We start from the raw sequence: 13,044 nt of genomic DNA on the forward strand, positions 1-13,044 counted from the left end.
TTGTGAAAAATATAGACCACTGAGAGAAGTAAATATGTAGTCCTTTCTGGTTTTAAGCATTTGAAAATAAATCACATAATTTGATGTTTTGATCAGTACTTACACTTAAAAAACTAATGGTTGTAGCATTCATACTTTGAGAAATACCAGTGATTGTAATCTTTGTCTGGATTTTAAAGTCAGTTAAAATCTCTTTGTTTTAATAAAATACTTCAGTATTTACCACCTGTTGTATTTTGATTCACTTTTGGGTGAGTAAATTGATGGTTGAGGAATTAATTTTCCTGGGCAGGATTTGGTGTAGTCCTACCTTTAAAAAAAAATTGCATTCTCTTCAAACCAGTCGCATCTACTTTAACATTAAAACTTACTTGGGTAAAAGTTAATGTTTGGATATTGAAAGGCAAATCTTTTTTGGAATGAATTACTCAAAAAATTAAAGTAGTAAATCTTTAACAACTTAATTTACCTGAACTGGTCTTCACTGGGTTAAAATTCAATAATGTGTTATCAGCTTTTATAGTAGTTGCATATTTGAACCATTCTGTATTTTTTGTATAAGTATGTTTGAAGATACGATTCTCTGTGACAAAAGTCCATGTGAGTTATGCTTGATTAGTTATATGAAAAGTTTTTGCTACAGATGAATTTGTGTATTTCATCATGTCATAAAAATTAAAATACCATACCAAGTACCATTCATATTTCCCATTTATTTTTTAGTTAGTAGCTACCTAACAACTTACAGTATAACCAAAGTTGTAATATTCGTTTTTGTTTTCTTTTATGGACTTCTTCCCAGGCAGCCCTTAAAAGTTTTTTTATGGCATTTATGTGTTAAACTAAAAGATGACATGAGTGCTTTCTCTCCTTAGTGGGTACTAATCTAAAATTGTGTGTACTCCTCTAATAGTATAGAGTTATACATAGAAGTTCCAGATTATCCATTTCATAAAAGACCCTTTCACCTTGAAATCTCAGAATTCATACATAAGGAGTATGCTGAAGCAAACAGAGCTATGTGACGGTTTTGTTGTTTTTTCTTAACAGTATGCACAACTGATCGGTTTGCCAAGTGAGGACTGTACAAAGATACTTGCCCACTTGACTTGATTAGAAAAATCTTTTCCATGTTTTACTCTACCTGGCAATCTATACTAAATACTGTCTTTCAGTTATGGTCGCCAGTGTTAGTATTTGTTTTAAAAGGGGGGGGGGGCCTCCTGGGTGACTCAATTGGTTAAGCATCCAACTCTTGGTTTTGACTCAGGTCATGATCTCAGCATCATGAGATTGAGCCCCTCATCGGGCTCCACACTGAGCGAGGAGTCTGCTTAAAGATTTTCTCCCTCTCTCTTTCTACCCTTCCTCCCATTCACACTCTTCCTCTTTCTCACAAATAAATAAAATCTTAAAAAAATAATAAAATAAAAAGACACGAGGACTGAAAAATAAACATAGTCATCTGTTTCTGTTTCCTTTGCTATCTACAAACATAGAAACTTTGGGGGTGGGGAGGGCCTCGATCTTACAATGATAAGATCATGACCTGAGCTGAAAACAAGAGTCAGATGCTTAACCTGAGCTACCCAGGCTCCTCTTATGTTTAATCTTTTATCTTAAACTCAGGTGTAGGGGCGCCTGGGTGGCTCAGTCGTTAAGCGTCTGCCTTCGGCTCAGGTCATGATCCCAGGGTCCTGGGATCGAGCCCCGCATCAGGCTCCCTGCTCTGCGGGAAGCCTGCTTCTCCCTCTCCCACTCCCCCTGCTTGTGTTCCCTCTCTCACTATATTTCTGTCCAATAAACAAAATCTTTTAAAAAAATAAATAAATAAACTCAGGTGTATTTCAAAATGACATCATTAGGTGTTCTAAGACCTAATCTGGTCATTTTTATGTGAATGGATTAATACTATCCTTGCCTCTTAGTTTAATGCCTTTAAGCATGTATGTCATTCCTCCATGGAGGAGTATGATTCTTAGAAATCATAATAAAGAGTAGCATATGTTATCAGGATGGTGAAGACTACTGTCAGGTAATAATAACATGTACTTAATTTATTTCCCCTATATTAGAGGAGAGAATATCAATATTGCTCTAAGGATCTAGCCATTTTGATTTTAAAACCATGAAAAGATTAGATAGTATTGGTACCTTTTGGATAGCATTTCAGGTACTTTTTTGTTAGGCATGGTACCAGAAAATTTGAGTGTGACATGTTACTGTTACTCGTTTACTTGGAGAGCCTTCACCAAATAGGCTTGACTACACAGCCCCTCCACTATTTGTTACATCCTTCACACTAAGCTTTACTGAACATCAAGAAAGGATCATAGAGGAGTAAGTGAGGGTGAGCAAATTGCCAGTGTTGAAATGGTCCTGGTCTTTTAAGTCTTGTTTCTGCCAGAGTCCTTAGCTTACTTCACTTACATATTTCAGCAAATGATAACAAATTCTAAGTTTAATGAGTATTCCTTTGTTTAAAAAAATTCTTTGTTATCTATGTTATGAGTGAAATATTTCTTCCCTGGCATTGACATCATCAGTTTATACTTGTCCTCAAAGTATCTCTTCCCAGGAAAAGTTCATCTTTATACTTAAAACCTGTGGGGCATCTCCTGGAACCTTCAGGTCTGGTTTAAATTAAGATTTGTGAATTTGTAGTATGTTAGTTTACTTAGCTAAAAGTTATGAGAAGACTTTAAGCCGCAGACTCTATATTAGTATGCTAAATCTAAATATCCATTTTCATTTTCCTCCTCCAGGTTAGCTACTTAGTTCATATTTAGCTTTTCTTATTTTGAGGTTTCTTACTATTTCTGAAACAGCCTATCAGAGTCCTTGCAAAGAATGCAAAATCTGTTATCAGTGAAGTAAAATGTGATTGAAAACTTAAAGTTACTTTATCTGTCCTGATACATCAGCAAAGTTAATATGCCTTTCCCTTTGACTCTGGGTCTGTTGCCAATAGCAGTACCTCTTTTAGAGAATTTTAGATTTATTTTTGTTTGCTGCTTGTTGTTTTGCTTGTTTGTAGATAATAGATCTCACACCTCCTAGCTTTGATACACTGCTTTCTTACTTTCTTACGTTGCTCATTGGTTTCATTTCTTTAAAAAATGAATAAATACTAGCCGTCTTAACTGCCTGAAGGCTTTTAGTTTTTTACATTAGGGTCATTTATTGTCTAATTGTCTATTTTATCTATCATCTATTTTCCTTCTGGTTACCACACTTGGAAAGATTTCTGGTTTACTATAAAAATATAGAGAGCTATGTCAAGTAAGGATCTTACATTAACATGAGAAAACCAATAAGAGTAGATTGATAAAAGGTTGACCTGTTTACATTTAAATGTAAATGTTAACACTATTTACCTTATTTCAGGTAAATATGTTGTTACTGCTATACTTTTTGAGGTATTAAAATGGATCACTGACTGCCGTTACTACCTTCCCAAACCTCTGGGAATCTAAGAACCTCAGGTTAGAAACCACTGGTCTGATTCTGTTTCCCTTACAGCCCTGCCTTTCTTTTCTTGTTATCAGTTCTATAAATCCCACAGAACTGTGGTTTTCTTCATGGCCACTGAATGTAATTTTCATTTTTCTGGTTTTGCTTTTTATTTGTGCTGTTGTTTCATTTTCCTAGAATTCTTCCCCATTTTTTGTCTACCCATTCAGATCCTCTCAGATCAGTTTCATTAACTATTGCTGATTTCCCCAGCCTAAAGTATTGCCTCCCATCTCAAATTGTAGTGTTTGTTCTGTAGTTCATATAGCAATTAAATATCTTGTAACATTCTTTTTATTGTTCTCTTGGCTATTATTTGTCTTTTATTATTATTTAACATTCCACATACTTGTGTCTTATTTTCCCAACTAGATTATAAACTCCCTGAGGGCAGGTATGATATTTTACATTTCTTTGTGTTTCTCCATTGCATCTAGCACAATGTTACATAGCTTGTAGACAGTTTATTGATTTGATTTGGTTTTGAATATGTTTAATTTTAGATCTTTCAAGTGGATGAGCATTTAAAATTAAAACTTAAACAGCTGTTTGCTTTGTGTCATATTCATGTCTTCAACTAATATTCAGTAATCTTTAGCAGTTAATTGCTTTAGATGGCTAGCTTTGTGGATTTTCCATAACAGATTTTTAATCCCAGCTGGGATTGTTCTGGGCAGCCTATTGCCATAAAATTTGTGTTTGTATGTATAAAATAATCATGTTAGCCTGAATAAACAATTTTGAAAGGTAAGTTACCCCAAGCATAAGATACATTACAAACCCAGCACAAATGAATGTGGAATTATCCACATCATTGCTCTCCTACTAGCTTTATCCCTACCACTAGTATAGATAATTAAGCTGACTTACTGTAATTCTTCCTAAAATCAACAGTCACTGTTGGTTTTAAAGTATTGATGAACAACTAAGGAAGAATTCATGAAACTATTTATAACAAGTATTTTTAAATAACTTTATTGTGATATTTTTTGTGGGTAGTCTAAAAATATTTTTCATAACTCAGTAACTGCAAATAGACTATTGGGGTTTGTTATCAGTGTCCTAAACTAACTTGTTTAATTTGTATCTAGAAGCCACAGAAGAAGTTTCTCTGGATAGTCCAGAAAGGGAACCTATCCTGTCTTCAGAACCTTCTCCTGCAGTCACACCTGTGACCCCTACTACACTCATTGCTCCCAGAATTGAATCAAAGAGTATGTCTGCTCCTGTGATCTTCGATAGATCCAGGGATGAGGTATGGGAAAATGTTTGTATTCTAAATTAATATGTAATTAGTAAGCTTTTTGTTCCCCCACCCAGCATCACTCTCCTATTAGTCATCTCTAATCAAAGCCTTTAGACACTTTGGGGAAAGGGTATTGGACTAAGGAAGTCAGCTGATTTGGCTTCTAATTTTATCTTTATCACATTTTAACCCAGTGACTTGGGCACATTACTTTCCTTCTTAAGGATTTTATCATTTGTGATCTCATGATGCTTATTTATGACTCTCAGAGTTTCTGTGTTAGTCAAATGAGAAAATGTATGAAAGTGCCTTAAAAACTTTTAATAAAGTGACATTAATTTTATTTGTTGAATCATGCAGTAAATGTTAGTGGTTATGTTGGCAAGGTACAGGATGGGTTGTGCGTGGAGAGGAAGCACAAGAGGGCCTTTCTGTGAATAATGGTGTTTGTGAAAGTTACTGAGCTGTATACTTAGGATTTATATAGTTTATGTTACAGTTCAAATAAGGTTTAGTTACTTAAAAATCTGTACAAGAAAAAGATTATGTACAAAAAGATTATGGTTAGAAAAACTCATTTTCTTTTAGATAGCCTTAGGCTATTAATATTATTCCAGAAGAGTTTCAGTATTTAACAATTTCCATGCTCTCTTCTTGAGAATAATAAGACTTCCCTACAGAGCTGCCCCTAGGATTGCTTATTTATAATGGCATTAAAAAGTGCTTCTCTTCAGTCTCACGAGGTTATCGTTTTTCCTCCTTACTGCTTTTTTCAGTGAACTTTATAATGCTTTCATTGGCGTCAAGAAGAGCATGTGTTTACTGGGTTATTAGAGAAATCATGATGCTAAAGATTCTAAGTGTAGTTATTTCTACAGATATGTAGGGTTCTACCGGCAAAAGTAATAGCTACCTCCTGATCATTAAAGAGTAGAGATAACAACTTTGAAAAGTGCTAATATTAAAAATAATTAAGGTGTTAGTTTAATGATCTGAATCTGAAGACTCAGTTTAGAGAACAGCAACAAAAAAATTCTTCAGTATTCCTATAGAAGACTAAATCTGAGGAGTTGTGAGAAAACAAGACTTTTTGTAACTTCTCCAGATGATCCTTTTGTATATCTGTATATGTGTGTTTTGTTTTTGTTTAAATATTGTCAAGGAAATGTGAAAGCTTTATTGTTTTTCAGAAACAGAGTGCTGAGTGGCTTTTTAAATTGTTATGACAGCGACCCTAATGAAAGATAGTTGGTAAAAATTGAAGTTATTAGTGTTATAACAATAATATAAAGTGGAATCTTTAACATCAAAAAAATTACCTTTTCTAGATTGAAGAAGAAGCAAATGGAGATGTTTTTGATATAGAAATTGGTGTATCAGATCCAGAGAAAGTTGGTGGGTCAATATTTACTATACTTTAAATTTGCTTCTTTTTGATAAGTACCTTGGTTGTTAATATGTTGTTTTTCTTTATTAAATGCAGTGTTAAGTATTAAAATGATACTTTTATTTTTAAGCTTGTGGGGCTTTTTCGTTTCTCATTTTGTTTTTTTTTTCAGCTTTATTGAGTTTATAATTAACAAATAATTTTATATATTTAAGATGTGCATTGTGATGATTTAATATATGTACACGTTATGAATCGATAATCACAAGTCGGTCAGCATATTACTTCACATTAGATACCTTTTTGTGTGGGTGGTTAAGCTTATTGTTTTTAATAGTATTGCTTGACTTTTCTTATAGGTGATGGCATGAATGCTTACATGGCTTATAGAGTAACAACAAAGGTGAGTCTTTGCTCCTTTAAAAAAATAGTGAGCCCTATATGTAGTATGAGCTTACAACAGCGATTAAGGTATAAGGATTTCCTGTCTTTACAAAGGTTACCATCCATTGAGATTTCAAATAAGTAGTTACAGTGAGTTAACGAGCAGTTTGTTAAGTGTAATAATCTCTAAAGTAGAGGTAAAGTATTATATGACGGTATGCAGGAAGGGACTTAATATAGACAAAGGTAGGGGAAAGTGATGGGGAACAGGACACGGAGAAAGGAGAATGCTCGTTCCAGGCAAAGGGGTTTGCTTTTACAAAAGTGAGGTGTCAAGAAAACATTGTGCTTTCTAGGATCTGCAGGAAGCAGTGCCTACTGAAAACTGTTTGGTGGTAGCCTACCTATATTATAAACAGCCACATTAAGGAATTTGGGCTTTATCCTTAGTATAATGGAGAGTATTTGAAGAGATTCCAGCAAGCATGTGGCACAATTGGATTTTTGTTTTAGAAAGATCTCGCCGACTACTAAGTTGGGAGCAAAAAGTAGAGGTCAGGATTTCCAGTGAATTCCTTTGCAGTTCCTAAAGGATTGTAGGCCTTAGATCTTAAAACAAGAGAGAGATCTACAGCAGTCTTAGCTGTGAGAAGTAATATTTTATACTAAGGAATTGATTCTGAAGCTAGAATAATGGCTTCTTGAGTTGTGTAGGCGGAGGTAGAATCATTAGGGCTTGGATGTAAGGAGTGAAGGAGAGATGCCTGAGTCACTGACTAGAGGATCTCCATGGTTGTCAGAGGGATCGCAGAGAAAAAGCGGCACAGTTTGGATGGGTGTGAGATTTATTAATTCATTGAAGAAATATTTATTAAACACTTACCATGGGGTCCAGCTCTATTCCAAGCATGAAGGTTTAGTAGTAAACAATACAAACAGGTGCCCTTCCCACTTGGAGGTTATGTTCCAGCAAGAGATGTGGTGAATTTGAGGTGGCAGCAAGATTTAAGTGCAAGTATCCCTTGGGCATTTTGATATCTTGGACTGAAGCTCAGAGATCTGGGCCAGAGGGAAAGATTTAAGAGTCATTAACATAAATGTAATTAGAGTTGATGAGATGAGTCAAGGATAGAATCAAGCAAACATTTTTTCTTTTTAAGTTTCTGTAAGAAAAAAAAAATGGGTAATGTAGGTTTTTTTTTCGGTTAGAAATTTATCAACACATTAGTTACCTACTGTGCATTCTTTTGCAAAGTAAACCAGAGTGTGTGTGTGTGTGTGTGTATGTTCACGGTTATATGTGATACTAACTTCTAAAAAACTGCTTAGTATCAGAATTTGAAATACCTCTTCTTCACTTGTAGACTTCTCTGTCCATGTTCAGTAAGAGTGAATTTTCAGTGAAAAGAAGATTCAGTGACTTTCTCGGTTTGCATAGCAAGTTAGCAAGCAAGTATTTACATGTTGGTTATATTGTACCACCAGCTCCAGAAAAGAGTATAGTAGGTAAGTATGAAAAACTAAATAAACTGTGACTGTTACTGGTTCAGTTGTAACTATCAGATTAGGATATTGTGATCATTCATTATCGTGATAACTCAATGTCTAGCGATACTGAATTGAATAAATGTTCCATTTATGATAATCATTCATCAACTAAGGAATGTATAAGCTAATAGTCTTATTTTCTAACATCTTAGGATTTTGATTTATATAGGATCATTGATATATAATCTAATGATGTTAAATATTGGGTTAGAATTTGCCAAGTTGAAAGCAGTTGAAAACCCTAACATTTTAGGGTCATATTACTGAGTAACACTCAAAAGATACTTAATATTAGTAGCATATTAACATTTTTCTAAGGGATGGAGGTATTTGGCTTTCAGCTATTCATTGTCCAAAAAGGAGATTCCATCCAATCTGGATCTTCTAAGACCTATCATGTTAGTGTATTTCGTGGTTCAGTTTAATGTTTAAAAAACATTTCTACCTGTGGGTGCCTGGCTGGTTCAGTCAGTTTGAGCATGTAACTCTTGATCTTGGGGTTGTAAGTTGGAGCCCCACATTGGGTATAAAGATTGCTTAAAAATAAAATCTCAAAAAAAAATTCTACTTGTACAAGTAATAAAGGCTTAGTTAAGAATATGCAGAAGGGAACATCTCGTTGGGTCAGTTGGCAGAGCATGCAATTCTTGATCTCAGGGTCGTGAGTTTAAGACCCACACTGGGTGTAGAGCTTACTTTAAAAGTGAGGGGTGGACACCTGAGAGGCTCAGTCAGTTGAGCTCCGATTCTTGATTTCAACTCAGGTCATGATCTCAAGGTCATGAAATGGAGCCCCTAGTCAGGCTGCGTTCTTATTGGGAAGTCTGCTTGAGATTCTCTCTCCCTCTCCTACCCCTCCCCCAGCTTCTGGGTGCATGTGTGCACGCGCTCTTTCTCTCTAAAAATAAATAAATCTTTTCAATTTTTAAAAAAGAATATGCAGAAAATTACAAAAGAGCATTCTCTTTGTTGTTGAAGTACAGTAAGCTCTCCCATTTGTTGTCCCATTAACTGTCATCTCTTAAAATTTTGTAGTTTTTCCCAGTGTTTTCAGTTATGAGTTTTTATTTACCATACTTTGTAAGATTATTCAGAAAATAAAAAAATGAGTGATCTTTAAATTGTGGAGTTTTTTTAAACATTTTGTTTGTAAGGCACTTATTGGTATCTTTAATGATTTTGAAACCTGATATATTTAAATGCATTTGTTATATTCTCTGTGATTTTTTTTTAATTATAAAAAACTTTTTAGGGGCACCTGGCTGGCTCAGTTGGTGGAGCATGTGACTCTTGATCTCGGTTGTGAGCTCAAGCCCCACATTGGTGGTAGTTTCCTTATATTCATGAAATTTTTAAAAAACTTTAAAAAAATGTGAAATAGTAATAAACTCAGTATTTGTAAGACAAAAATAAGTTTAGTGGTAAGAGTGGCTTGCTTTATTTTGTGTTTTTACAGTTCCCCAAATCTCTGATTTCCAGCTTAGTAGAAAATAGTTACGTCCTCATGTATGTTTCTACATTGTTGTGATATAACACACCTTACAACCTTTGTAAAACTCCACTGAGCTCTCATGAAAGAGTGAGAGTAAAAAAGACAGTAGTTTAATACTATGAAAATAGCCTTTGGTGCACGCTTCCCCACACCCATACAAAAAAGGGTCTCAGAAATCTTTCCGGTATTCTGACCATACTTTGAGAACTGCCAACCTAGTTAATCTTACTTCTTTTACCTCTGAACTTTTGCAGTGGTATCTTTTGGCATCCTTCTGTGTAGGGAACTTAAGTTTTATGTATCACAAATTATTTATTATTATCTTTCTTCCTTTGACTTCAGTTGTGCAACTATTTTTATATATGAGAGGGAAAAAATTATTTTTCTCATTTTGGTGGCTAACATGCTAATCTAGTCCTTAAACAGTGAGCGCCCCCCTCCAAAAGAAAATTGAAAAAAGTAAATTTTAATGCCCATGTTTATTATGTTTCAGGCTAATATTTTGCCTTAGTCAACCTTCCACACATTATTACAGTATAACAAATAGCATGTGTAAATTTAAAGTAGAAGTGAGAAACTAAATCCTAAGAGCATCCTTTTCTGAAACTGAGTCTGACAGCCTTCAAAGGGTTATTAGGGGCCAGTCACACAGTTTTGTTTGAATTATCCATATACATGGCTAAGATAGCCTCTTACATTGTAAGGCTATCAGTTAAATTATAGGACTAATTAACATTTATTGAGAGCTTACTCTACTATGGCGCTGTACTAAATAATGTGCTTTCTCTCCTTTAATCCTCATAGCAACTTTATGAAGTTAACTTACTGTTGTCCTTATTTAATAGGTCTAAGGAAGCTAAAGTTCATCAGGGTTATGTGACGTGTCCCGTGCCATTCAGCTACTAAGAGGCAGAGCTGAGCTTTGAATACAGGCCATCTTACTCTAGAACTTATATTTTTAGTCACTATTTTAGTCTGCCTCTAATTTTGGTATTTTTAAATTATGGTTATGGTTTGCTTTTATTTTTTATCCAAAATAAAAAACTTTCCAATTTTAAAAATAATCTAATGCTATGTTATTGTAGACTTGTCTAATGTGATTTAAGGTGGATTGAGTTGTTTTAAAATTATTTATTTATATACCACTTTATTCTAAAAAGGACTTGAGACAACTACATATAATGCAGTTTTTTTTAAAAGATCAAAATAAAGAAATTAGCAAGAAAAATAAACAGTCAAATAGTAAGATGAAGTCAGGTTAAACAGTTTCTTCAAAATGTATGCATAAAGTCTGAACAGTTACTAAAGATGGATTAAAAAATTGATCTGTGAACTTCCTGGCAGCCAACCAAATAGAGAAGCAGTCATTTTTTCATCCTGGCCATCATTTTTTTTTTTAAATAAAAATGAATAGGTTGTCTTAAGAAACTGTTGAAATACGGGAGGCCTTTTTGATTATGTAGGCAGTGGTTTTCAAGTGACGAACACTTAAAGAGGGATAGCGGAAAAGGAATGGTAACTTGACTTGGTTGCTGAAAAGTTGTAACTACCCCTGAAGGAAGAGGAGCCTTTTCATTAGCCCAAAATTGCTACCCCTTTATAAGATTAGTTATCTTAAAAACACCATTTCACTAAGCTTTTAGATAAAGAACAACAACAAAGTTGAAAAGTTTTAACAGTTAACGGATTAGAGTGTTTTTTATTTGCTGCTTTGGCCTGTATTGGTTACTTGTAGGAAGTAGCATGAGCACAAGATCCTTAAAGGGAAAAATGCAAAGAACTGCATAGTGATAAGATATTTTCAGGGAAACAAATATGTTTAATAATTAACATCCCACTTCAATTGGTCCATTCAGGGTAGATAATTTTAGGTGTTTAGGTTTTCTTTTTCAAAGTTGTATTTCAGAAGAACTGTGTTAAACAAAACATTGGGTGATATGTTTATTTACCAGATGTACCAGCCTGAAAAAGAATTACATGGCTTTACATAATCCTATTTTTAATGCCTTTGTTGAGATATAATCCACATGCCATATAATTTATTAAGTGTATATAATTCGGGGCATCTGGTTGGCTTAGTTGGTAGAGCATGCAACTCTTGATCTCAGGGTTGTGAGTTCAAGCCCCATGCTGGGTGTAGAGCTTACTTAAAAAAATTATAAAGTGTATGTAATTCAATGTAGTATATAAGGCTTTTAGTATATTCAGAGTTGTGTACACACCACCACAGTTTTAGAATATTTTTATTACTGTGTAGCCATCCTCCTCTAATTTCCCCAAGCCCCTAACCCCATGCAATCACTCATTTACTTTCTCGCTCTGTAGATGTGTCTCTTCTGGACATTTCATACAAAGGGAATTAGACAATGAATGGGCCTTTGTGACAAACTTCTTTCACTTAGCATTTTTTTTTTTTTAAGATTTTATTTATTTGAGAGAGCACGAGCACAGGGAGGGGCAGAGGGAAAGGAAGAAGACTTCCCACTGAGCAGACAGCCGGATGTGGGACTCTGAGATCATGACCTCAGCCGAAGGCAGACGCTCAACCAGCTGAGCCACCCAGGCACGCCTCACTTAGCATGTTTTGTTTTGTTTTGTTTTTTTAAGATTTTATTTATTTATTTGACAGAGAGAGACACAGCGAGAGAGGGAACACAAGCAGGGGGAGTGGGAGAGGGAGAAGCAGGCTTCCCGCCGAGCAGGGAGCCCGATGCGGGGCTCGATCCCAGGACCCTGGGACCATGACCTGAGCCGAAGGCAGACGCTTAACGACTGAGCCACCCAGGCGCCCCTTAGCATGTTTTTAAGGTTCATCCATGTTGTAGCCTATGTCAGTACTTGATTTCTACAGAATTGATGTTGAAAGGAAAAAGAACAAGGGAAAAAGAATGTGCAGTCTGATACAGTAGTGTTAAAATTGAAATTGCAATTACAGAAATGATTAGCATGACTTTTATTTTTTAAATTATGAAAGCGCTTGTTGTTTCAACTATTACAAAACCAGCTATGATAAACAACATGTTCTCAGACTCTACGGTGGGGAAAATATTTAGCAAATTCATGGATTACACCTACTTTTCTAGTCCCCAAACTAAAGAACCTCAATTATTGCTTATAAGAAATGAAAATATTAATTGAGGGACACCTGAGTGGCTCAATTGGTTAAGTGTCTGCCTTTAGCTCAGTTCATGATCTCAGGTCCTGGGATCGAGCCCCGCATCGGGCTCCCTGCTCGGCGGGAAGCCTGCTTCTCCCTCTGCCTGCTGCTTGCCCTGCCTGTGCTCTCTGTCAAGTAAAATCTTAAAAAAACAAAAGAAAATATTAATTGAGCTTAAATTTGCTAATGTGAATCTCTTTATGCATATTGAAATGCAAACACATTTTAATTTACCAAGAGTGTAGTATATCAAACAGTTGAGGAACCCAAACGGGTGAGGAGACTGCAGACACAGCTCACCTCTGCTTTATCTGGTT

The 13,044-nt window shown here is 35.1% G+C and overlaps 1 protein-coding gene across 3 annotated transcripts in view; it reads left to right on the forward strand.

Moving 5' to 3' along the window:
* The window catches only part of SNX2 (sorting nexin 2), a 53,736-nt gene that overhangs the window by 19,454 nt on the left and 21,238 nt on the right, over window positions 1-13,044 (forward strand). For all 3 annotated transcript variants that reach the window (XM_064595825.1, XM_045891609.3, XM_064595826.1), the window contains exons 3-6: window positions 4,605-4,768; window positions 6,088-6,154; window positions 6,506-6,549; window positions 7,895-8,036. In XM_064595825.1, the coding sequence (XP_064451895.1) occupies window positions 4,605-4,768; window positions 6,088-6,154; window positions 6,506-6,549; window positions 7,895-8,036 (417 nt within the window). The remainder of the gene's footprint in view (window positions 1-4,604; window positions 4,769-6,087; window positions 6,155-6,505; window positions 6,550-7,894; window positions 8,037-13,044) is intronic.

This window comes from Mirounga angustirostris, unplaced genomic scaffold (assembly GCF_029215605.1).
Source record: "Mirounga angustirostris isolate CCGP_5_RB_7025 unplaced genomic scaffold, mMirAng1.0.hap1 SCAF_7, whole genome shotgun sequence".
NCBI classification, from domain to species: domain Eukaryota; kingdom Metazoa; phylum Chordata; class Mammalia; order Carnivora; family Phocidae; genus Mirounga; species Mirounga angustirostris.